A 25606-nucleotide genomic window follows, 5' to 3' on the forward strand; every position below is an offset into this window, starting at 1 on the left:
CTAGCTATCAGTATCAGAAATGTATGGGATCATGCACCCTACTGTCTGGGTGTTTCCCAGGACAATAGGAGACTGCACTCTCTGGCTGAGTTCACACAGAAGTGGGACCACTGGGCTAGAAGCTCTAGCAAGCATTGGCCACCTGGCTAGCACTGGGGTGGTGTGGGTGGGTGGAGTGGCTGGCCGAGTTCAGGGGGAAGAGAGACTGCTGGACTGGAAGCTCCGAGCCATGTTCAGCAAGAGGGGGTGGAGCAATCTTACTGTTCCCAGGCATCACAACTGTGGCCTCTATTGGGGCTGATGTGCTGGTGCTAGTCTGCTTCACAGCCCAAGGCTTGTAGAGGTCCCCTTGAATCCAAGAGTTGCTCCCACATCTGTGTGGCTCTCTGCCTCAGTCTAGAAGCATAGTGCAGGGGGAGGGGTCATGGGAAGGCTGAGGTGATTGTCCTATTCCCAGTCTTTAAAGCATGAATCCACCTGGGGGCTCTCTCTCACTCTTTGCCATGTTGGAGAGGTTCTCCTGACTCTACGCTGAGCCCACACAGGCTGGTGCCCACCTTTGCTCCTCTCTGCTCCCTGTGTTCTCCTGCTGCCTTGATGGATCCCAACATGGCTTTTCAGATGATTGACCTGCAGGGTCAGTGTTCACTAGCCCTTTTGCTTCCTTTTTGTGAGAATGGCGCATATGAGCTCCTTCTAGTCCTCTATCTTGGCTTCATCCCCTGTATTGCTTATCTTTATGTTGAGATATTTTATTTCTTCAAGCAGACTGTAAACTCTCTAAAGGCACAAATCACAGAACAGCCTAAAACAAAGTAGGCATTAGTAGATATATTCTTGAGGAACATAAGGTCTAAGTTGTATATACTATCCAGATTATGCATTACATTCTGAGAAAATAGTTTATGAGAGTTATTTCCTAAGGAAAAAAAAACTCCTAACTAAATAAAATTTGCAGTAAGAGTGAGAATCTTTGCTTTTGTTGCAATTTCTTTTGATGTTTTTGTCATGAAATCTTTGCCTGTGCCTATGTCCTGAATGGTATTGCCTAGATTTTCTTCTAGGGTTTTTATAGTTTTGGGTTTTACATTTAAGTCTTTAATCCATCTTGAGTTAATTTTTGTATAGGAGTAAGGAAGGGATCCAGTTTCTGTTTTCTATATATGGCTAGCCAGTTTTTCCAGCACCATTTATTAAACAGAGAATTCTTTCCTCATTGCTTGTTTTTTCAGGTTTGTTGAAGATCAGATGGTTGTAGATGTATGGTCTTATTTCTGAGCTCTCTATTCTGTTCTGTTGGTCTATGTGTCTGCTTTTGTACCAGAGCCATGCTGTTTTGATTGTTGTAGCCTTTTAGTATAGTTTGAAGTCAGGTAGCATGATGCCTCTTGCTTTGTTCTTTTTGCGTAAGATTAAGGAACTTAAACAAATTTACAAAAAAAAAAAAAAAAAGAAGAAGAAGAAAAGAAAACCATTAAAAGGCCAGGCATGGTGGCTCATGCCTGTAAACACTTTGGGAGGCTGAGGCAGGTGGATCACAAGGTCAGGAGATCAAGACCATCCTGGCTAACATAGTGAAACCCCGTCTCTATTAAAAATACAAAAAATTAGCAGGGCGTGGTGGTGGATGCCTGTAGTCCCAGCTACTCGGGAGGCTGAGGCAGGAGAATGGCATGAACCCAGGAGGCAGAGCTTGCAGTGAGCGGAGATTGTGCCACTACACTCCAGCCTGGGTGACAGAGCGAGTCTCTGTCTCAAAAACAAAACAAAAAAACCCAACAACCCATTAAAATTGGGCAAAGGACATGAACAGATACTTCTCATTTATGTGGCCAACAAACATGACATTTATGTGGCCAATAAACATGAAAAAAAAAATCCCAACATCCCTGACCATTAGAGAAATGTAAATCAAAACCACAATGAGATATCATCTCACACCAGTCAGAATGGCAATTATTAAAAAGTCAAGAAACAACAGATGCCGACGAGGCTGTAGAGAAATAGGAATGCTTTTACACTGTTGGTAGGTGGGAATGTAAATTAGTTCAACCATCGTGGAAGACAGTGTGATGATTCCTCAAAGACTTAGAACTGGAAATACCATTTGACCCAGCAATCCCATTACCAGGTATATACCAAAAGGAATATAAATAATTCCATTATAAAGATAGATGCATGCATATGTTCATTGCAGCACTATTCACAATAGCAGAGACATTGAATCAACCCAAATGCCCATCAATGATAGACTGGATAAAGAAAATGTGGTGCATATACACCATGGAGTACTATGCAGCCATAAAAAGGAATGAGATCATGTCCTCTGCAGGGACATGGATGAAGCTGGAAGCCATTATTCTCAGCAAACTAATGCAAGGACAGAAAACCAAACACCACATGTTCTCACTTATAAGTGTGAGTCAAACAATGAGAACACATGGACACAGGGAGGGGAACAACACACAATGGGGTCTGTCGGGGCGGGGGGTATGGAGGGAGAGCATCAAGATAAATAGCTAATGCATGTGGGGCTTAATACCTAAGTGATGGGTTGATAGGTTCAGCAAACCACCATGGCACGTGTTTACCTATGTAACAAACCTGCACTCCTGCACATGTATCCCAGAACTTAAAATAAAATTACATTTAAAAAGAAGATAGAGAGAGAATCATGTAATTTGCAGAATTACCCCCAAGTGGTGGTGTCATGTCGCAGTAGTTACTAATTTTCCACCAAAATATTTTCCTCCCCTCAATAACAGAAATTAAGTGAGGTACATGACTCTCTAGCTAGAGACCAGATTCCTCAGCCTCCCTAGAAGCTATGCAACTCAGTTTGGACCAGTGAGATACGAGTAGAAGTAACTATGTGCCACTTCTGGGTCTGGGCCTGAAAACACTTGGAATAAGCAATTCCACTCTTTTTTTTTTTTTTTTTTGCAAATTGAAATGCAGAAATACCAGCAACCCAAGTACAACCATGCAGATGAGAACCCTCTAGAGAAAGGGTTAACAAGCTATCACCCATAGAGCAGCCACTTGGTTTTGTAAATAAAGTTTTATTGGAACACAGCTATGTCCATTTGTTTACAAAGTATATATAGCTGCCTTTGCACCACAATGACAGAGAACTTAAGTAATTGCAACAAAGACCGTGTTGGGCTGCAAGCCTTAAATATTTGCTATCTAGTGTTTTCAGAAAAAGTTTGCCAACCACTGCACTAGAGCAAAAAGATAAAAGGAACTTGGGGCCCTACATAGCTGTAACAGAAAAATAAGTAATCATCTAGTTTACTGTCATTGTATTTTGGAGCCTCTCTTCTACCTCTGTTTAGCATTTACTGTAACTATTATATCTTATAAATTGGATTTCTGTTTTCTTCTATCTGATTGCTAGAAATAGGGGCTTATGATGGCTAGGGGAAAGCATGAATGTGGCACCATGGTCTTGTTGGCTCCCAAGTAGGTTGTACCAGCAGAGGACTCCCAATTTTATTAAGCTTCCAAGCTGCTTCTCATTGAAAAATTCAGCTGGCTATGTATATCCTTGAACTAGCATAGTGTCTCTGATTGAAATATTGGTATCAACATTCCCAAACTCAGTTCTTGAGAGATAATTTAAAATAGTCCAACAGGTCAATGGGAAGACATGATGATTAATTTACATGTCAACTTGACTGGACCAGGGATGCCCAGACATTTGGTTAAGCATTATTCTGCTTGTATCTGTGAGATTTTCTGGATGAGATGAACATTTGAATGGGTGGACTGAGTAAAGAGTGCCTTCCTTAATGCAGGTGGGCCTCATCCAACAATTAAAGACCTGGGTAGAACAAAAAGGCTGAGTAATAGGGAATCCTCCTGCCTGATTGCTTGAGCTGGAACACTGTGCCTTCAAACTTGACTGAAAAATGGGCTCTTTTGGATCTTGAGCCTGCTGGCTTTTGGACTGGAACTTATACCATGGGCTCTCCCGGGTCTCCAGCTTTCCAATTGCAGAACTTGGGACTTCTTAGCCTCTATAATCATGTGAGCCAATTCCTTCTAAGAAATCTCTCTCTGTCTCTTTCTCTGTCTCTGTGTCTGTCTCTCTCTCTTTCTCCTCCCCTCTTTCTCTCTCTTCAGATAGGTAGGTAGGTAGGTAGATAAATAGATGGCAGATAGATAGATAGTAGATAGATGATTTTGTTTCTCTGAAGAACTTCAGCTAATATTCAGAATATTTTTATGTATACATAAATTACTCATATATTGCTATAAGAAACAGGACTTGAAAAAATGTTTTTATTCATAATCACATCACTGTAATTGAATCATTGGGTGGGAAGTACTCAGAAACAACATGGACATGTGCAGATTTGTTTGGAGGAAAAACTATCAGACTATACAACTCACAGAACCAAGTGATTCTTTACCAGCAAGCACTCAAGTTCCGTATTTTTAGAAACACCTTCCAGTTACTGCCCTTATATGCATTTGTTTTGATTTGATGATGCCCAAAAGATTGTACAGATGAATTTTCATTTTTTTAGAGCAGTATTCCTAACTGTAAGTAATTTTGCCCCCATAGGACATTTGGCAATGTCTGAAAGCAGTTTTGGTCATGACAACTGGGAGAAGAGTGCTATTGATATTCAGTGGGTAGAGGTCAAGGATCCTGCTAAGCACCTATAGTGCACAGAACAGTGGCTTCCCTCAACAAATAATTATTTAGCCCCAAAATGTCAATAGTGCTGAGGTTGTGAAAAATCCTGCTTCAGACAATGCTTTTGATATCTGGGTAAGGCCACATATCAAAGTCCAGCAGCCATTTATTTAGTAAAAATGAACTCACAGCCTTTCCTGGAAACTGTTTTTAATAGAGGTAGGTAGGATGAAGAAAAGTGTGAGGTGCTCAAATACCTTCAGGGAATGGCACAGATACTCTGCAAAGAAATGAGAAGGGAGGGACGCCAAAGGCAAATGCACAATTCTACACATTTACAACTTACTTTGGAGGAAAGCATGCCCTTTGGAGATGAGGTTCAGAACCTCCTAAAAGCTATCCAGAATGTATTCCTCATATGCTAGGCCTCTCAAAGCTATTTTAAACCTGTCTTAGTCCATTTTGTATTGCTATAACAGAATACCACAGCTAGGAGATTTACAAAGAGAATGAACTTATTTCTTAAATTCTGGAGGCTGGCAAATCCAAGGTCAAGGGGCCTATACCCAGTGAAAGCTTTCTTGCTGCATCATCCTATGGTGGAAAGCAGAAGGGCAAGAGAGCTCAAGAGAGCAAAAGAGCAAGAGGGGAACAACTCACTTTTATAGCATGCCCACTCTCACAATAACTAACCCACTCCCAAGATAATGACATCACTCCAATCATGATGGCAGAGCTGTCACGACATAATCACCTCTTACTAGGCTCCACACCCCAACAGTTGTATTGGGGATTCAGTTTTCAACACATGAACTTTAGGGGACACAGTTAAATCACAGCAAAAGCTCTCAGCAAAGAAGAGATATGACAAAAATGAAAACAAATTGAGGAATATTATCCAGAATGGCTCCAAATAAATCTAGAGTAAACCAGAGATGGTAACCGGCTAGGGCATTCACTTCCCCAGACATAATTAACTTTTATAGCCCTTTAGAATTTGCAAAGTACTTTGTATACTTATACTTTCATTTTATCCTCCCAACAAGTTCTGGAAGCAGGTTTATTACTTCTATCACCATTTTATAGCTGAGGAACATGATTATATCACACAGGGCTCCAACAGAGAACAGAGGGCACACTCGGGTTAGAGTAATTTAAAGAGGGTTTATTTAAAAGAGATGAGAATAGGGAGTCAGGATCCTACAAATAGTAATTGTGGGAAATCTGTAACCACATGTAGGCCAGGCAGGGTGAGGGTAGCCAGCGTTTGCTGGAACCTAGAAGGGAAGTGTTCTGTAGTTATTGCTGTGAGATCAGCAGTGACCTTTGGTTGTGAAACATCAGCAGCACAAGGCAACCTCCTCCCGGGAAGGGCCAGGGGTATACATGTCCTGATTTTGTTTTCTTCCCTCCCAACTCCTACTGAGGGTCTCACTGGCTGGAAGCAACTGGAGGCCAATGGCCCAGCAGTCCATTGGTACAGGCCACACCTTTTCCCCTTCAACATCCTCTATAGCTTTTCATCCACATGAAAAGTGTGTGCCTCCAACACAAGGGACACATGAAGTCCCTTCAGAATGTGTATCATCATGGAGTGATCTTGATTCAATCATATTCCCTCACGAGAACTAAAAAGTTAGCCACTCCTAGTATTCTTTATATATGATACATATATAAGGAAAAGTTGGGGGAGTGGAAAAAAAAGTAACAAAAAACATAACTTCTACAGGCCCTACTTCTTTCTGGTCATGAGGGCTAATTTAGCAATCATAGCACTAGCACCAGCTCCATGGATGCACAACCTGGGCAGTCACACAGGACTCAATACTTAGAAGCGCGCTCTACACTTAGTTGCTGCTCCACTGTGCCTATTAAATAGATTGAAATTAACAAGGAGCCATACATTTTTATTTTGCATTGGGTTCTGCAAATTATGTAGCTAATATTGTATAACTCTGTTCTTCTAGCACCTATTCAAGTTACCCTTAGCCTTTGTCAGGACCTCGCTAGACTGGGTTCTTTACCTAGAAGGATAGCCCAAACCTTCCTTCCTTCCTTGTCGTTGTTGGGTTCCCAGAGTTTTCCAACAGCAGAACATTAGACAAGGAAGTACTAAAAAATGTCTCAGCGAATCTCCTAGGTTCTTGACAAAATTCTCCTTTATGTAGAAGAAACCCATTTGTCCCCTTGTAATCAGGATCAATCACTCTGGCCAGAAAAACAACCCCCAATTCTGCCTGTGAGTGTAGCAGTACGTGAAGCCCCACATAGGGTGTACTCTTAGGCCAGTTGATCAGAACCATGACTGTGCCCCTGATAGAAGCATTCTTCCCTCAGGGATTAGTTTCTTCAAAATCATCCAGCCCAAGGTTGTAGGAACCAGAAGCAAAAATTATTCAAATGAGTAATTAAGGATTGATAATGAAGAAGACTCTTTTGCCCCAAACCCATAGATGGTTATGTACAAACTTCTATTATTTGTAACATTACTTGTAGCATATCACATAATTTTGCTTCACCTCTCAAGGCAGAGCTATTGACAGCCACTTTCCTAAAAAGTATGTAGGAGGCCAGTGTGGTGGTTCACACCTATAATCCCGGCATGAGAGGCCAAGGTGAGAGGATCATTTGAGGCCAGGAGTTTGAGACTAGCTGGGCAACAAAGCAAGACCTTGTCTCTAAAAAAAAAATAAAAATAAAAATAATAATGTAAAAAATTTTTAAAGCATGTAGGGTAGTTGGTGATACGGTTTGGCTGTGTCCCCACCCAAAATCTCATCTTGAATTGTAATCACCATAATCCCCATGTGTCAAGGGTGGGACCAGGTGTAGGTAATTGCATCACAGGGCAGTTTCCCCCATGCTGTTCTCCTGATAAAGAGTGAGTCTCATGAGATCCGATGGTTTTATAAGTGTCTGACATTTCCCCTGCTGGCACTCATTTTCTCTCCTGCTGCTCTGTGAAGAGGTACCTTCTGCCATGATTGGAAATTTCCTGATGCTTCCCCAGCCATGCAGAACTGTGAGTCAATTCAACCTCTTTCCTTTATAAATTACCCAGTCTCAGGTATTTCTTCATAGCAGAGAACGGGTTAATACAGTGGGCATAAATTATAACACTGGGAGTAAATCAGAAGTTTTTTTTGTTGGCAAATACACAAAAGTTGTATAACAGTGTTTTGTGCTTTAGGTCTGAGATGTGTTGGACGCTCCCGTGATCTTTGCTTAGCTCTAAATACACATAGTGAAAGAACACCTTCCTAACACCAGAGGGCACTGTGCCACAGGGATACCTCTGCGAGGTTCCCACACTAGCAACTCATTACATTCTTCCCCTATGTTCCTGCACCACAGTCAACCTGTTAGAAATGCCTTCTGCACCTGTTGTTTCCTGACTTTTTAATGATCACCATTCTAACTGGTGTGAGATGGTCTCTCATTGTGGTTTTGATTTGCATTTCTCTGATGGCCAGTGATGATGAGCATTTCTTCATGTGTCTGTTGGCTGCAAAAATGTCTTCTTTTAAGAAGCGTCTGTTCATATCCTTCGCCCATTTGTTGATGGGGTTGTTTTCTTCTTGTAAATTTGTTTGAGTTCTTTGTAGATTCTGGATATTAGCCCTTTGCCAGATGAGTAGATTGCAAAAATTTTCTCCCATTCTGTAGGTTGCCTGTTCACTCTGATGGTAGTTTCTTTTGCTGTGCAGAAGCTCTTTAGTTTAATTAGATCCCATTTGTCAGTTTTGGCGTTTGTTGCCATTGCTTTTGGTGTTTTTAGACATGAAGTCCTTGCCCATGCCTATGTCCTAAATGGTATTGCCTAGGTTTTCTTCTAGGGTTCTTATGGTTTTAGGTCTAATATTTAAGTCTTTAATCCATCTTGAATTAATTGTTGTATAAGGTGTAAGGAAGGGATCCAGTTTCAGCTTTCTACACATGGCTAGCCAGTTTTCCCAGCACCACTTGTTAAATAGGAAATCCTTTCCCAATTTCTTGTTTTTGTCAGGTTTGTCAAAGATCAGGTGCTGGAGAGGATGTGGAGAAACAGGAACACTTTTATACTGTTGGTGGGACTGTAAACTAGTTCAACCATTGTGGAAGACAGTGTGGCGATTCCTCAGGGATCTAGAACTAGAAATACCATTTGACCCAGCAATCCCATTACTGGGTATATACCCAAAGGATTATAAATCATGCTGCTATAAAGACACATGCACACGTATGTTTATTGCAGCACTATTCACAATAGCAAAGACTTGGAACCAACCCAAATGTCCAACAATGATAGACTGGATTAAGAAAATGTGGCACATATACACCGTGGAATACTATGCAGCCATAAAAAATGAAGAGTTCATGTCCTTTGTAGAGACATGGATGAAGCTGGAAACCATCATTCTCAGCAAACTATCATAAGGACAAAAAACCAAACACCGCATGTTCTCACTCATAGGTGGGAATTGAACAATGAGAACACTTGGACACTGGAAGGGGAACATCACACACCGGGGCCTGTTGTGGGGTTGGGGGACGGGGGAGGGATAGCATTAGGAGATATACCTAATGTAAATGACGAGTTAATGGGTGCAGCACACCAACATGGCACATGTATACATATGTAACAAACCTGCACGTTGTGCACATGTACCCTAGAACTTAAAGTATAATAAAAATATATTAAAAAAAAAAGAAACGCCTTCTGCTTTTTCTTTTTGCCATCCTTAAATGAGGGCTGTTTTTAAAGTTGAATGAGAACAAAGAGTTAAGAGAAGCTGCTAGAAACAATGTTATATAGCAGTTAAATATAATTGTTAGCCTATCATTTTCTGCATCCAGCAAATTCAGGAATCTTGATCTCTCTGGTTTTCATTATACTTAGTTAAAATTAAGATACAATTCAGGCAAATGTGTCTAATGAGCATAATTAAATTGTTTTACATTAAAAGGTAAGATTAGATCCTATTGATTCTCATTCTAATTTAAATGTGGGGAGTTAGTTTGGTCTATTTAAGCCTATTAAAATTGTACATAACTCCTGGAACATCAAGCACTACTAATAATCTACTCTTATCATAAACTTTCTTCTAGATCTAGTTAGTAAAGGGGTTTTGACTTCTTTTATAATACAAATAAAGAGGTAATTTTCCAAACCTTGCTTGAAAAATTAAGCAAGTTTTGTCTCAACACTCAACATTTATTGAACATCTGCTGTGTGATACGTTTACATCTTCCAGATGCTGGCAAAAATACACAAAGTGTGCTTTCGTGAAGTTTTCAATCAAGGAGATAAAATACATTTTAAAAAAACTATAAACTTGCAAGGTAGGAGAAGAGCTTAAGCTCAGGAGTTTGAGACAAGTCTGGGTAACATAGTGAGACCTCATGTCTACTAAAAATTAAAATATATATATATTAGCCGAGCGTGGTGGTGTGCACCTGTAGTCCCAGATGTTCAGGAGACTGTGGCGAGGGGATCACTTGAGCCTGGGAGATCAAGGCTGCAGTGAGCTGTGATCACACCACTGCACTCCAGCCTGGGCAACAGAGCAAGACTCTGTCTCAAAAATAAATAAATGGATAGATAGATAGAATAAAAAATAAGAAAAAATTAACTGGGTGTGGTGGTGTCTGCCTGCAGTCCTACCTACTTGGGAGGCTGAGGCAGAAGGACTGCTTGAGTACAGGAGTTTGAGTCTGTAGTGAGCTATGATTGTGCCACTGCACTCCAGCCTGGGTAATGGAGCAAGACCTCATCTCAAAGAAAAAGAAAAAAGAAAAGAAAAGGACTATTATTGAAATCAAGGTGTCAGCTAAAGAGCAGTTATATATATATATATATATATACACACACACACATATGTATATGTGTATACATACATATGTAATCTGCAAATTAGGTAGCTAATATTGCATAACTCTGTTCTCCTAGCACCTTTTCAAGTTACCCTTAGCCTTTGTCAGGACCTCGCTAGACTAGATTCTTTACCTAGAAGGATAGCCCAAACCTTCCTTCCTTCCTTGTCTTTGTTGGGTTCCCAGAGTTTTCCAACAGCGAAACATTAGACAAGGAAGTACTAAAAAAGGTCTCAGTGAATCTCCTGGGTTCTTGACAAAATTCTCCTTTATGTAGAAGAAACCCGCTTGTCCCCTTGTAATCAGGATCAATCACTCTGGCCAGAAAAACAACCCCCAATTCTGCCTGTGAGTGTAGCAGTACGTGAAGCCCCACATAGGGTGTACTCTTAGGCCAACTGATCAGAACCATTACTGTGCATATATATATATATAATATGTGTATATGTGTATATATGTGTATATATATATATATATATATATATATATACATATATAGTAAACTTGCTTAGCTCTAAATACACACATAGTGAAAGAACAAGTTGAACCGGTAAGTTCTACCAAGAACCACATGAAACTACCAGCAGACACTATTGTAAGCGCCAAGGGGACCTTTCTCCTTGGCCCTCTGAGGTTTGGCTGAAAATCACTGACATGAAGAACATTAATAGAAAAAACATACAAATTTACTTAACGTGTATACACAGGAAGAATCACAGCGTGATTACCCACCCCTCAGAGGGCTTCAGAAGCTTGTGGATACAATCCCAGCGATACAGGTTATGGTAGGGAGAAGAGGAATTCTGTTGAGGGATTACAAGGGAGAATGAATGTATCAGGAACACATTAATTTGTACAACATCTTGTGAAAGGGTCTGCTCAGGTGTGATTACTACATTCTTGGTTTTACAGGGAGGCAACAAAAACAATTATGTTCCTTGTGATGTGTCTAAACTTTATCCTTTGCTTTGGCCGAGATGGCGTGGGGATTTAGGGGAGTGGGAACTTGAGGCTTCTTCAGTTCAGATGTCAAAACGCCATTATTTGGGGGTATGTTTCTGCGCCTCCAACACTGTTTAACAGGGAGGCTTGTTTCATCCAGTAAGGGGGTCAAGAAATGGTTCCCCGAAGAAAACGATTCTTGAAATCTGACAAATAAATGAGGTGTCAAACAGGCAAAAAGTGTGTCGGAATGAGCACGGATGAGGGTAGGGTGGAAAAATCTTGGTACTTACTCTGTGGGAAGACCTGAGGAAAAAAAGCCACTACAGTTTATAGTTCAGTGTATGGTGGGCGAAGGAGATGAAGCCGAAAACTTGGACAATCTTGTCCAAGAGCAAGGGAAAGCCACCAAAGATTTTTCAGCAGATTGCCGTGATCATATTTGTATTTGAAGACTACAACGGTGCTGTATGAAAAATGGATGCACAAAGCCGAATTGGGAAGCTATTGTTCCTGGAAAGTATAACCCTGAAGGCGGAGAGTTGTAGAGAACAGAACTGATGTTTAAAAAGAAAAATCCACAAGACGTGGTGGTGGAGCACGTACCTGAAGTTGTGCCTATTGCGCTTCTGATTTCAAATAAGTAATTGTTTTAAATTGCCTACTAACATAAAAAAGCCCAGTCGATTCCAAACACTGGCACCCAGGCGTGAGAATCCATGGTTATTTCCTTGGGTGAGCTTTATTGTATTTTTGCGGGCGCTATGGAAATGCTCCTCCAGGCAGTACAGATCAGCAGCGGCTCGTAGTGAAGAATGTTCAAGGAAGAGTTTACCCCGGATCACCAGGACATGGGGCTTGGGGAGCCTGGACTGCCATGAGGAAGGTCGATTCACCACTACAGACAGGGAGCCTGAGGCCTGGGTGGTGCCGACAAGTCGGCAGTCACGCCAGGTCAGGAAGCGCCGAAGCCGCGGGAAACCCTGGACTCCATCCCGGGATTTGTCCCAGTGTCGAAGATGGTATCCAGGTTGCCGAAAACTTCCCGGAAGTTTAGACTAAGACCTACTTATTATCTACGGTGTCCGGGAAGGTCCATGATTGTGCCACATAAAGTCAGAAGGGAGGAAAGGCGCACGCGCATTGGGGACTTGACTCTGGAAAGCGTCCAGACCAAGGTCAGCGGAGAGTAGGCATGTAGCTTCTGCAGTTGCTCCTCCTCACCCTCCGCGACCTGATTTCCTAGAAGGGCTCTGTCACCCGAAAAGATTTTCCACTGGCTTAGAGGAGGGAGGGCCCGCCTTCCCCCGTTATCCATTGGCTGCTCGTTCCGCCGCAAGTTGGGGGCGGGGTTAGGGCGCCTTTCGATTGCATCAGCTGGTCCAGCCGAGGCCAAGTTCCCGGGCGCTAGCCCACCTCCGACCCGCCTCTTGGCTCCTCTCCTCTAGGCCGTCGCTTTCGGGTTCTCTCATCGCTTCGTCGTTCGCCAATGTTTGAGGAGAAGGCCAGCAGTCCTTCAGGGAAGATGGGAGGCGAGGAGAAGCCGGTGAGCAAACCTGGTGGGACCCAGAGACCAGCCTGGGACTCTAGTGGGTGCAGACGCTACGCTCGCGGCGGGAGCTGGGGGCAGGAAGCAGGAAGCGGCCGGGACCGCGTGGGTCGGAGAAGTGGGGGATGGTGGGACTCCTGGAAAGTCGGAACCCCCTTTGGGAACCATCCATTCATAAATTAGGGTGGGGCCTTGCAGTTCATCTGTGGGTCCATTCTCTTTACAGATGAGGAAACAGACCTTGAGTGAGCGACTTGTTCAGAGCCTCACATCTACAGTAGTTAGACGCGGAGACAGAATCAGAATCTTAGGCTTGGGGCTTCCAAACTTGCGTTTATGGCTTACTGTAAGCGGAAAACACATTGCAGAGCCTTATTTAATCAATCTCCTAAGATCCTGCGGGGGTAAAGAGCTCCATTTTAAGGAAAGGAAAACCGAGTGCCCGAGATCTGACCCAGCTTGTCCAAGTTTGGGTGGTTAAGTATACATTTTGCCCGGCACTGATCTGGGCGGTGCATGTGGGAAGATGAATAGGGCCCAGTTCCCCGACTTTGAGGGCCTCACAGGCTGATGTGTAAGAGACAGGAAAACAGCTCTAGTGCTTTGTGATCAACCTTGTGGTATTACAGAAGAGGAAGTTTAGGAAGACACTTTAGAATTTAGTTTGGAAGAATGATTTCACCAGGTAAACAGGCAGGACGGGGCTTCCCACGTAAAGGTAGGGAAGGCAGTGAAAAGGGGCACGCAGGTGAATTGTCTTTCGGGTTGTTTGCAAGAGATATGCCAGAAGGGTTAAAGGAACAGCAATCAGAAGGATCTTAGGCAACAAGGATGTTTGAAACTTGTATTCTATACATGAAGGATCTTAAGCGGGAAGATTGTATTGGTAAAAGTCACGCTGGCATTGGGATAGAAGGTTAGGCCACATGCAGAACGCTGTTGTAATAGTCCAAGTGAGAAGTGGTGACGTCTTCAGCTAAGGGATCCTCTATCCCAAGTCTGTGACAGGACAATTCACTTAAAAGCCAAATTTTTTCTTGATTGTCCACTCGAGATTGAATGGAGAAACTGCATACGGGCACATTCTAACTATGTAAATTTAATTCTAGATGATAAATGGTGACTGTACATAGATTTTTTTCACATAAAATGATATTTTTACTGTTTTGTAACTTTTTTTTTTTTGCTTAATAGAATGTGGTCAACAACTTTCCATGTCCATAAATATTCTCCTATGCTATTCTTAATTGGACGTGATATGTATGGTTAACAAATATGTAATTTTTCCTTCCTGTAATAATTATACAATAGTTAATATTTATTTTGAGGACTAAATACGAGTTTGGCACTGTATTAATGCATTCCATGAATTAACTCATTCTGTCTTCTTTTTTTTGAGACGGAGTCTCGCTCTGTCACTCAGGCTGGAGTGCAGTGGTGCGATCTCGGCTCACTGCAAGCTCCACCTCCCGGGTTCATGCCATTCTCCTGCCTCAGCCACCAGGCCTGGCTAATTTTTTGTATTTTTAGTAGAGACGGGGTTTCACCGTGTTAGCCAGGATGGTCTCGATCTCCTGACCTCGTGATCCGCCCGTCTCGGCCTCCCAAAGTTCTTGGATTACAGGCAAGATCCACCGCGCCCGGCCTCATTCAGTCTTCTTAATAACGCTGTGAAGTGGGTTCTGTTATTATCTCCATTATACAGATGAGAAAGCAGGCGTAGGAACAGTAACTTGCTCAAACCCAGTATCCCCTTTTTTTTCCTTCCTCAAACCCAATATCCTATAGCCAATACTAATAACCCCTGTGCTGTTCTGAGTGAGTCAGGGACAGATCATTCCTGAGAAAGGTAATTCTGTAGCTTCTCTTCACAATCCGGTTCTGTTTCCCAACTTTTGGGTTGGGATTTTAGATTACTTGTATGTAGATGTACATAACATATATACTCAGGGAAATAGAGAACAGTTGCCTACTCTCTTCCCACTGTTGTAGAAAAGGGGTCATAGGCCTCAGGGTTCCAGAGAGACCTGTTGTAATTTCCCAGCTCTATTACTTAATGATATAAATGGGCAAGTTACTTCTTTGAGCCAGTGTTCTTGTTTGTAAAATGGAGCCGTATTTAGAACCAGAAAACCTTTGTGGTGATTGTCTCTCTCTCTCTCTCTCTCTCTCTTACTACCCCTGTTCATTTGGCAAATGGTCAAAACCAAAATAATCTTATCAGAAATATAAAACTTAATTTATCATCTTTCCATTTTAAACCTGCACAGACCTGCGATTTTTCTTTTTTGTTGTTGTTGTTGTTGTTGAAATGGAGTCTTGCTCTGTTTCCCAGGCTGGAGTGCAGTGGCGCGATCTCTGCTCACTGCAAGCTCCGCCTCCCGGGTTCCAGCCATTCTCCTGCCTCAGCCTCCCGAGTAGCTGGGACTACAGGCGCCCGCCACCACGCCCGGCTAATTTTTTTTTGTATTTTTTAGTAGAGCCTGGGTTTCACCGTGTTAGCCAGGATGGTCTCGATCTCCTGACCTCGTGATCTGCCCGCCTCGGCCTCCCAAAGTGCTGGGATTACAGGCATGAGCCACCGCGCCCAGCCTCAATTTTTCTTTTTACCCAGTATACTTGATCAGTTACATCACTTCTATAGTATAACAAAGGATCTATTGAATCTAAATGAAGCTTTAAAGTTTATTAAACCCAGACTTCTGGAGTAGGGGGGATTTTAGCTCAGCATGAAATTAGGAGTCATATTTTAAAATTAGTTTTTTTTTTAATTATACAAGTAATGCATTTTATAGGATTTAAAAGAAAATGGCCAAAATGTCCATCAACTGATAAATGGATAAGTAAGCAATGGAATATTATTTGATAATAAAAATGTACAATGACAAGTATTGATGCATGTTACAACCTGATGATCTTGAAATTATTATGCTAACTAAAAGAAGCCTGTCACAAAAGACCACATAATGTGTGATTCTATTTATATGAAATTCCCAGGATAGGCAAATCTATAGAAACAGAAACTAGGTTAATGGTTGCCAGGGTCTGGAGATGAAGGCAACAGGGAGTGAACTGCTAATGGGTACAAGGTTTCTTTTTGAGGGTGATGAAAATACTCTAAAATTGATGGTAGTGATAGTTGCACAACAGTGAATACCTAAAAACCATTGAATTGTGTACTTTACATGGGTAACTTGTATGGTATATGAATTGTATCTTAAAACTTAAAAAAACTAAAGGTCACAAACATGCAAACTAATTAAAATCCCCGTTTACATTCCTGGCACAGGATTTATTACTTTAAAACTTTCTATGACTTCACTTGCTTCTAATTGAAGTCTGTATTCCTTATGGTACCTTTTAGTTCTTGCTTCTGTGAGCCTTAGTCTGTCTTACCTTGTATTACTTTCTAAAACAATCCTTCATTAATCAGCCTGGTTTAGTCATTTTTTTCTCTGTTTAGATTTTAACATTTCTGACAACAAGCTTATGTGTACACATAGGACACATTTCCTCTATTCTCAGAATCCACCTGTTGAAATGCATTCCATCCTTTAAAGTTCTTACGCTAGTCCTAGCTTTTTTGACATCTAATCATAGCGTTACTACTGTGTTTTCTCCTCCAGGAGTTTCTCACACATGTATGCCTTACTTTCCCGGGAGAGACTAGGCTTACACATGGTAGGGATTGGGCCTTATGTTTGCTTCTTCCATGGCTTTTGGTAGCACTGGTGGAATTCATGGGCACACTTTGCATTCAGTTTTTTTTTTTTGTTTTTCCTGGAAATATGCTTACTGAATCAACTGCGTGCTTCCTTGTGGCCATATGTTTGATATGTGGTCCAAGTAAACCTGAAGCGAGAGTCACAGGAATAGTTAAAATAAAATAAATGAAATTTGAGGAGTTAAACATCGTTAGTAACTCCTTCCTACTTTTTAAAGACTTGCCTTTATTGTAAGTTGTTAACCTGTCTTTGCCGGTGATGAAATTGTTCAGTCTTTCGATATCAGATTTCCATTTTTTAAAAATTAAATAACAAATACTAAAATAACATTCTCAACACTTTTCCTGGGGCATCACAGGATGGAGGTGTCACATTAGATTAAAATATAAAACGTTTTTTGCTTATTTAGATTGGTGCTGGTGAAGAGAAGCAAAAGGAAGGAGGCAAAAAGAAGAACAAAGAAGGATCTGGAGATGGAGGTCGAGCTGAGGTAAAAGTTATCATCACAGAGGGCTCTGTTATCAAAGGTTGGCAAATCGCAGGGAACTTTCTGAGACTTTCCTAGTGTGTAAGAGTTCTAATGGTTTACATGGTGGTGTAAGATGGTACTGGTTGGAAAAATCAGGAAGAAGAATTAGGAAAGGGTAATCTGAGAGGGGAAAAAAGACTTTCAGTTGTTACTGTAAAAGGAAGCAACTGGCATATGATTGTATAAGATGATCTGATTGTGGGGTTGAATATAAAAATCAGAGAACAAAAGTTGAAGAGGAGACTGGTAATTATTCAGTTGCCAGATGTGATGCCAGCTCTGACATTTCATTAAATGAGATGTTAGGGAATAGAGACTTGGTGTTTGGGCTTACACTGAATACAACGAAAACCAAAGAAAGCCAGTTTTTTGACCCCCTCCTTGCCCTTTCCATCTGGACCTGCCCTGGGGTTGGCTTCTAACCCGGGACAGATCCCCTTAAGGCCTCTCAAGTCTGCAGAAAATGCTTTCACTTCCCCAGGCTCACACTGAAAGGAACTGGCATATCAAAAGCCAGCCCTAAATCCACCTGGTTCCTGAGTATTTTGCTTTTACAGGCAGTTAAGCTTGCCTTTCTACTTTATTTTTACTGCTGTGAACTGTGCTTCACTTTTTGCTTTAGTCATTACAGCTGTTTTATTGGAGACTCTTTAGAAAGCTACCAGAAGGAAGAAGCACAAAGGAACAGCCTTTTTAGAAGTAGCACAGTAAGCTGGCTTTTAAGAGCCACTTTTACAAATGCTGCAATTGCTGAATTTATAGTGCTGTCATTTACTTTAGGGTAAGTTTATAGATGATCAAGTGTAGTGTTGCTTAGAACCCTACCTAACCATTTATCTTACGGCTGATCAGTTGATCAGTCTCCCGACCATTATACCCCACTGTAATTATGAAGAAAATTGTTGATTGTGAATTTTAAAATTTGCAAGCCAATGGAAAAATGCATATGTTCCCTAATTTCTTTTTTATACTTTCAATACAAACATACATGCTGTTCCATCACAGCTTGAGAAATGACCTGGAAATAACACAAAGAGTATAATTAGAAGACTCTTCTGAACAGAGAATTTTAAGTGGGACATGTGATTATTTATGTTTAACGATTGGTCTGGAAAAAAGAGTGTACAGTGAACTGTCCAAGACCTTGGTCTTCCCCTCCAAGGGCAACATGCAGGTTTTATTCATCTCTGCAATCACAGAGACTGACACAGAGGGTATCTGCTGAATGAATGTTGAAGAGATTTTGACACGAAATTCTAATTGGGACATTGCAAGTGGTTATGATGATAAACTGCAGTTAAGATACAGAGGGTAGTGCAGGTGGGTAGGATTATAATGATGCTTTAGAGTAGATGGAACTGGGTACTGTGCATTAGTCTGAGGGGTTCAGATTATGGTTGTAGAATGACAGGCTCTGTCTGAGCTTTTAGTTAATTCATGGGTTCTTCACCATTGAAGGTTATGGACCGTTGTGATAATTTGATGAAAAGCTCTCAAAGAGCAACTGAATGACTAAAGAAAGGGAGGGACTGCTGTGGGTGGGAATTACAAAGATATTAGGGCCTGATACAGTGGTGGGAGCCAATCACTTGAGACTGAGTGGGAGAATCACTGGAGCCCAGGAATTTGGGGCCGAAGTGCGCTGTGACTGTGCCTGTGAATAGTCACTGCACTCCAGCCAGCCTAGGCAACATAGTGAAACCCTGTCGTTAAAGAATGGAAAGAAGGAGGGAGGGAAGGAATTACTGGGCAGACAATTAATCTTTTTCATTTGATATTATTTTCTATTATCTTCAGTCAATTTTGTTTTGTTTTGTTTCATTTTGTTTGAGACAAGTCTCACTCTGTTGCCCAGGTTGGAGTGCAGTGGCCCAATCTTGGCTCACTGCAACCTCCACCTCCCAGGTTCAAGCAATTCTTATGCCTCAGCCCCACAAGTAGCTGGGACTACAGGTGTGCGCCACCACACCTGGCTAATTTTTGTATTTGTAGTAGAGATAGGATTTTGCCATGTTGGCCAGGGTGGTCTCGAACTCCTGGCCTCAAGTGATCCATCTGCCTTGGCGTCCCTAAGTGCTGGGATTACAGGAATGAACCACCATGCCCTGCACCAGTCAGTTTCTTAAGGATTAGATATTCACTTGTACTCCTTTCAAATTGTGGTATGTTGATATATATGGAGACGTTTTGGTAGCATTATCAACATTGAATAAATGTTAAAATCTGTATTGCAGTAAGTCATTTTATATCTGATAGATTGAAATTCATTTGAAGATAGAAAGTCATGGCAAAATTAAGCAATCTCCTCTTCACTTTTGTATGAGGTGTTAATGTTCATGTAATTTGAAGATGATAAATGCTGTAGATGTTAGTTTGACTGTTTTGTTACCACAGATTCACTGCCTTTTTGAAATGTTCCATAGATTATAGAGTCTGACAGTAGAGGAAGTCAGCTCTCTGATTGCTGTCTCTTTTTCTTTCTTTGCCAAACCTCTAGAAACCTAAGTGGTTGTTTTATATAGAATATTTTTGTTAATTTTATCTACTATAGAAAGTAGTAGTGTGTTGTTTTATATAGTTGCTAATTACATACTCCAAGGTGATCATGGCATCTTTGAATTCAGTAAATACTTTCCTTGAAGGGGAGACCTTAAGTCAAAGAAATTTGTGATTGGTTGTGAGTGGACATACAGGCTGACCAGCTGCACAGACCATCACCTGGACATGATTGAAACAAAATGGAAAAGCCAGTTTATTGTTTTTATTTCCAGTATTGTTTATAGCTCTATGTGTAAAATAATTTAGTTAGAAAAGATCCTAAGAAGACATCTTAAAAGAGAAAAGACCACTTGCTGTAAATAGTAGCAAAATGGTAATTGTCGATTCAGCATAAGAATAGGGCATTTAATTCCTTCTTTTACCTTCATTTAGAACCAAATTGAGGTAATGCTGGGTGATTTTGGCAGTGTTTATTTACCACATTGAATCAACAGTCCTGGGTTTCTGTATTGTTTTTATTATTTCTTTCCCATTTCTAAATAGGAAAGCAATATTTACTGATCATTTATTTCCTGATTTGTTTGTTGTCTTGCAGTTGAATCCTTGGCCTGAATATATTTACACACGTCTTGAGATGTATAATATACTAAAAGCAGAACATGATTCCATTCTGGCAGAAAAGGCAGAAAAAGATAGCAAGCCAATTAAAGTCACTTTGCCTGATGGTAAACAGGTTGATGCGGAATCTTGGAAAACTACACCATATCAAATTGCCTGTGGAATTAGGTATAAGCTACACCCATCATGACCTTCCATAGTTTGTGGTCTAACTAAACTTCCTTTTATTATCTTGTCATGTTTTATTCTTATAATATTTTTATGTTACCGTTCAGTGTTTTTAATCTGTTTAATTTGCCTACTTGAGATTTTTTTAAAAATCAAAATGATACAGAGCTTTGTAGTCAAAATTCAAAGTTAATTTCTGAAAGAGTTTACTTTGGTCTTATCTTTTGGGGCATTGTATGTTTTTTGTCTTACTATGATTATAAATGTTACAAAACCAACTAGACAGTGTTTACCTATTTTGACTTAAATGCCTTGGTTTTGAAGTTAAAAATGAAGCTAGATAATCTCACGTGGAAAGGTTAAGAAACTTCATATAACACATGAAAAAAATGTACTATTTTTATAAATTCAATGAAAGACTGTTCCTAGTCTTAAAACTTTTATTGGGGTGGGAAGAAGTTATTTCAATTAACTGAGAATTAGATGCATATTTTGTAATAGGGGAGAGGCTTTCCTAATCTGATATGATTGGGATCAATAATTGGTCAGTTTATCAAAATAAGAGTTGGTAAAACATACATATATATGTATATATATGTATACACATACACACATATATACACACGTATATATATACACACACATATACACACTTATATATATATACACACACACACACACACATATATTATATATATATATCTTAAACTAGGTATTGGGAAACTCTAGTCATAATCTGTTTGTGTACGTCCTGAAAGTGAAAAATAAAAATGATTCTTTTTTTTCTTTTTTTTTTTTTTTGAGACGGAGTCTTGCTCTGTTGCCCAGGCTAGAGTGCAGTGGCGCAGTCTCGGCTCACTGCAAGCTCCACCTCCTGGGTTCACGCCATTCTCCTGCCTCAGCCTCCCGAGTTGCTGGGACTACAGGTGCCCGCCACCATGCCCGGCTAATTTTTTGTATTTTTAGTAGAGACAGGGTTTCACCGTGCTAGCCAGGATGGTCTCGATCTCCTGACCTCGTGATCTGCCCGCCTCGGCCTCCCAAAGTGCTGGGATTACAGGCGTGACCCACCGCGCCCAGCCAAAAATGATTCTTAAATTTTTAAATAGTTGGAAAAAATAAAACAACTAAGAATATACAACAGAGACCATGTTTGGCCTGCAAAGTGTAAAATATTTGTGTGGCCTTTTACAGAAAAAGCTTGCCAATCTTGGTCTTAAACACTTCAACTTAAAATATGTGAATATATATGTATTCACTAACTTTATATACATACATAAAACAGTGAATATATATATGTATGGCAAGGTTTGGGGGATAGCGAGTGCTAATTAGAGTTCTTACATTATCTTAACACATTGAGAAGTAGTCTGAGCACAGAATCCTTGCAGATTTTCATGTAGTTGTAGAGTTACACCTAACTTGACAGTATTTTTGTGTGTGTGACTTGGATTTATCAAGCCTTCTCAAACATTCAACTTGGTTTTCATAGAAACCATAATTCCCTTATTGTGTTATTTTATAATTATATATTTTTAAGTTTATTTATAATTGTTATGTATTGAATTGAACCGTTTGAAATCACCATATGAATTGTCATGTGGTTGATTATCATCAATTTTGTATTGTTGAACCAAACACGTAAAAGAACAAGCACAAAAACAGTTTGGGGAACCAACGTGGCTGATTCTTGGTAAGCCTATTATACAACTAGTGGAAGCAGAACCAGTTAGGCCTATGAGCCATGAGCGTCTACTGTACCACAGACATTAGTTAGTACTTTTTACAAAGTGAATGGAGTGTTTCCATTCATTTGACAAGTGCTTCTACCTACAAGTTCTTCTACCGTACTCCAAAGGAGGTAAAAAGTTGTAATACCATGCAAGTTTCTATGTGAGAGCATAGAGAACTGGATAGACCTTTACGTATCAGTTCAACCTTTCATTTTAGAGATAATTTTGAAGGTCAGGTTGATTAATAGATTCCTCTGTTGTCACACAATGAGATTGTAGCCGTGTCATTAAAATTTAGGCTTCTGTTAGTTTGGGAACTTTTTCCTCTACCTTCTACAATGTTGATCTAGATTACGTTGTAATTTATCAAGTCTTCAGTTGAAAAATATTCTTCAAGAACTATAAAATTCTAAGTTGAATTACATAACTGGGCGCGTTGGCTCACAGCTGTAATCCCAGCACTTTGAGAGGCCAAGGCAGGCAGATCACCTGAGGTCGGGAGTTCAAGACCAGCCTGGCCAACATGGCGAAACCCTGTCTCTACTAAAAATTCAAAAATTAGGCATGGTGACTCATGGGACCTGTAGTCCCAACTACTTGGAGGCTGAGGTGGGAGGATAGCTTGAACTCGGGAGGTGGAGGTTGCAGTGAGCCAAGATTGAGCCACTGCACTCCAGCCTCAGTGACAGAGCGAGAGTCTGTCTCCAGGGAAAAAAATAAAAGGTTGAATTACATAAAACATTGATGGGCTTTAGCTCTGGAGTTAAGTCACTGATCTGCACTGAGAATACTTTATGAAATTTTTACAAAAGTCCAGAATAACTTTTTGTTCTGTGAAAAATTATAACATTGTTAACAGGCTATTTAAAGATTCACATAGTTAGTGGTGAATATGAAAGGGAAGGACAAAAAAGACATGTTCCATTTGTGTCAAAAGGTTTTTCTTTGAAGTTTTGTTTTGTTATAAATCTTTTTTTTTTTTTTTTTTTCTTGAGACGGAGGAGTCTCGCTCTGTCGCCCAGGCTGGAGTGCATTGGCGCCATCTTGGCTCACTGCAAGCTCCGCTTCCTGGGTTCACGCCATTCTCCTGCCTCAGCCTCCTGAGTAGCTGGGATTACAGGCGCCCGCCACCATGCCCGCCTAATTTTTGTATTTTTAATAGAGACGGTGTTTCACCGTGTTAGCCAGGATGGTCTTGATCTCCTGACCTCATGATCCACCTGCCTCGGCCTCCCAAAGTGCTGGGATTACAGGCGTGAGCCACTGTGCCCGGCCGTTTTCTTACAAATCTTAAAGATTATTTTACCCTTTGAAAAATTGAAATGATCCAGTATGGCCCATGTGTAATCTACATTTTCAGAGTAACTCTATTCTTAGAATCTTGGGGCTCCATATTGGATCATAAGATAAAAGTCATGTTCTTCCCAAAGAATATAGAGAATATGATTATCCTTTTTATCAGTTCTTTAATCTCCTGAAAACTGTTTTACACTAATATGACAAAATACATTTCTCTCTGCCAAATTCATGTTATGTTTTGTGAAATGCATGTATTTATTTTATTGGCTCCATCTGATCTCAGGAGGAAAGAAAACATTGTTTATAACCTATGGTAAAGTTAGTAGGAGCATTGAAAATAGAAAGAAGTTTGTTGTTTTCTTTCTGTTTGGTTCTTCTCTCTTGATCCTCAGATAGGAGTTGTATACATTTGGTTGTAAACCCTTAGACATAGAGAGCCACCAACACAGCAAGCCTAGCTAGCTTAAAGCCTTCTAGTGGTAGATTTCTTTGAGATTTACAGTGTAAAGGGTGTATACTTTTTCTTCACAGTGTAGAATGTTGCCTACCTTCGTTGAGATGTTCAGGCTGTTACAGACTATTATTTCTCTAGCTGTGCATTTAGATGTATAATCTGGCTTATCTTACTCAACTCTGCTCTAGTCACACAGCTTCCTGCATAAACCTTTCTTCACTTGCATCTCTGCTTGCATCTGTGGCCATTCCCTCGTCTGGAATGCCATGGCCTCCCCTTTTCTCCCTGTGAGTGCTTTATCCTCAAAGCCTTTCCAGATGACTCTGACCTGTACTGCTTTCCCTCCTCAGAACTCCTGTAGCTTTTACACTCTGTGTGCTCTGATATTTCATCACTTGATGATACTTTATGTTTAATGTTGTATATTGGGTGTGTAATATTTTTACTCACATTATATGGAAAGTTTTATTAAATAGTCTTTCATTTTACCTCTATATTTGTTATAAATATTATCATAGGCATTTGCAGAATTTATTCTGAGGTTAGCATTGTCTGTCAAAGAAAGGATCTGGTGTACATTTTAAGCAGGAAGAGGAACAGAGAATTTATTTAGTAGGCCTTTTTTTTTTTTCCTTTGGAGTCTACATAGCTTAGCTTTGTAGAAAGAGAAAGGTGGGTGTATTAAGAGAAAACTCGGTGTGGTGACTTGTGCCAGTTGTCGCAGCTACTCTAGAGGCTGATGTTGGAGGATTGCTTCAGGCCAGGAGGCCAGTCTAGGCAACATAGCAAGACCCTGTCGCTAAAAAATTAAAAAAAAAAACTTATTTGTTGGAGAAATTAAGATTATTCAAACCATTGGAAATTGATAGTGCTTATTTATCAGAGTTGCCATATCTGCTTAAACAAGAGGCATTCAATGTCAAATGATAATGTTCTGCATTTTCAGGATCTTCCAGTTACGTTCTTAGGTACATTTTTGGAATTTGTTGTTTTTATCATTATATTTCAGAAAAATAGAGATGCATCAATATAAAAAAATCAATATATAATAAAAATAGTGTTTATTTTCCTGTTTTCAAATTAGATTCGTGTGTACTTATATATGTGTGGATTTTTTTTTTTTTTTTTTTTTTTTTTTAAGTCAAGGCCTGGCCGACAACACCGTTATTGCTAAAGTAAATAATGTTGTGTGGGACCTGGACCGCCCTCTGGAAGAAGATTGTACCTTGGAGCTTCTCAAGTTTGAGGATGAGGAAGCTCAGGCAGTAAGTTGCTGATTAGTATTCATTGAATTTTAGGATGCAGATTCACATTTGAAGTCTTTTCCAGCTCAGTCCTGCTGCGATTGGGTGGCTAACATTTATTGTTGTCTCACTGTCATATTTGAAATCTTCATTTTGTCCTTCATTTAGGGAACATAATAAAAGTGCTTGCCTTAGAAAATAGAGGGGTGAAGCTGAATAAGTCTTTTCATTACTAGACACTTCAATAGGGAAAATGTTTTGGGAATTGTATTAAACATTGATTAAGCAAGTAAAAATTGTTTTCTAAACTGTGAACACTATTTTATTTTAATTTTTTTTTTTTTT

At 40.3% G+C, this 25606-nt stretch overlaps 1 protein-coding gene and 1 long non-coding RNA gene across 3 annotated transcripts in view; one reads left to right on the forward strand and one right to left on the reverse strand.

The window, feature by feature from the left end:
- The window catches only part of LOC134757604 (uncharacterized), a 29748-nt gene extending 17264 nt beyond the window's left edge, over window positions 1-12484 (reverse strand). The window contains exon 1 of the long non-coding RNA XR_010131779.1: window positions 12050-12484. This is a non-coding gene — a long non-coding RNA (uncharacterized lncRNA). The remainder of the gene's footprint in view (window positions 1-12049) is intronic.
- The window catches only part of TARS1 (threonyl-tRNA synthetase 1), a 28764-nt gene continuing 14329 nt past the window's right edge, over window positions 11172-25606 (forward strand). Inside the window, exons 1-4 of one of the 2 annotated variants that reach the window (XM_019013461.4) lie at window positions 11172-12989; window positions 17127-17207; window positions 20341-20531; window positions 25159-25282. In XM_019013461.4, the coding sequence (XP_018869006.3) occupies window positions 12933-12989; window positions 17127-17207; window positions 20341-20531; window positions 25159-25282 (453 nt within the window). In that variant the 5' untranslated portion in view covers window positions 11172-12932. Of the gene's footprint in view, window positions 12990-17126; window positions 17208-18183; window positions 18567-20340; window positions 20532-25158; window positions 25283-25606 lie in introns of those variants that run through there. The other variant, XM_063700810.1, reaches the window with a different exon arrangement.

Source organism: Gorilla gorilla, chromosome 19, assembly GCF_029281585.2.
Source record: "Gorilla gorilla gorilla isolate KB3781 chromosome 19, NHGRI_mGorGor1-v2.1_pri, whole genome shotgun sequence".
Lineage (NCBI taxonomy): Eukaryota > Metazoa > Chordata > Mammalia > Primates > Hominidae > Gorilla > Gorilla gorilla.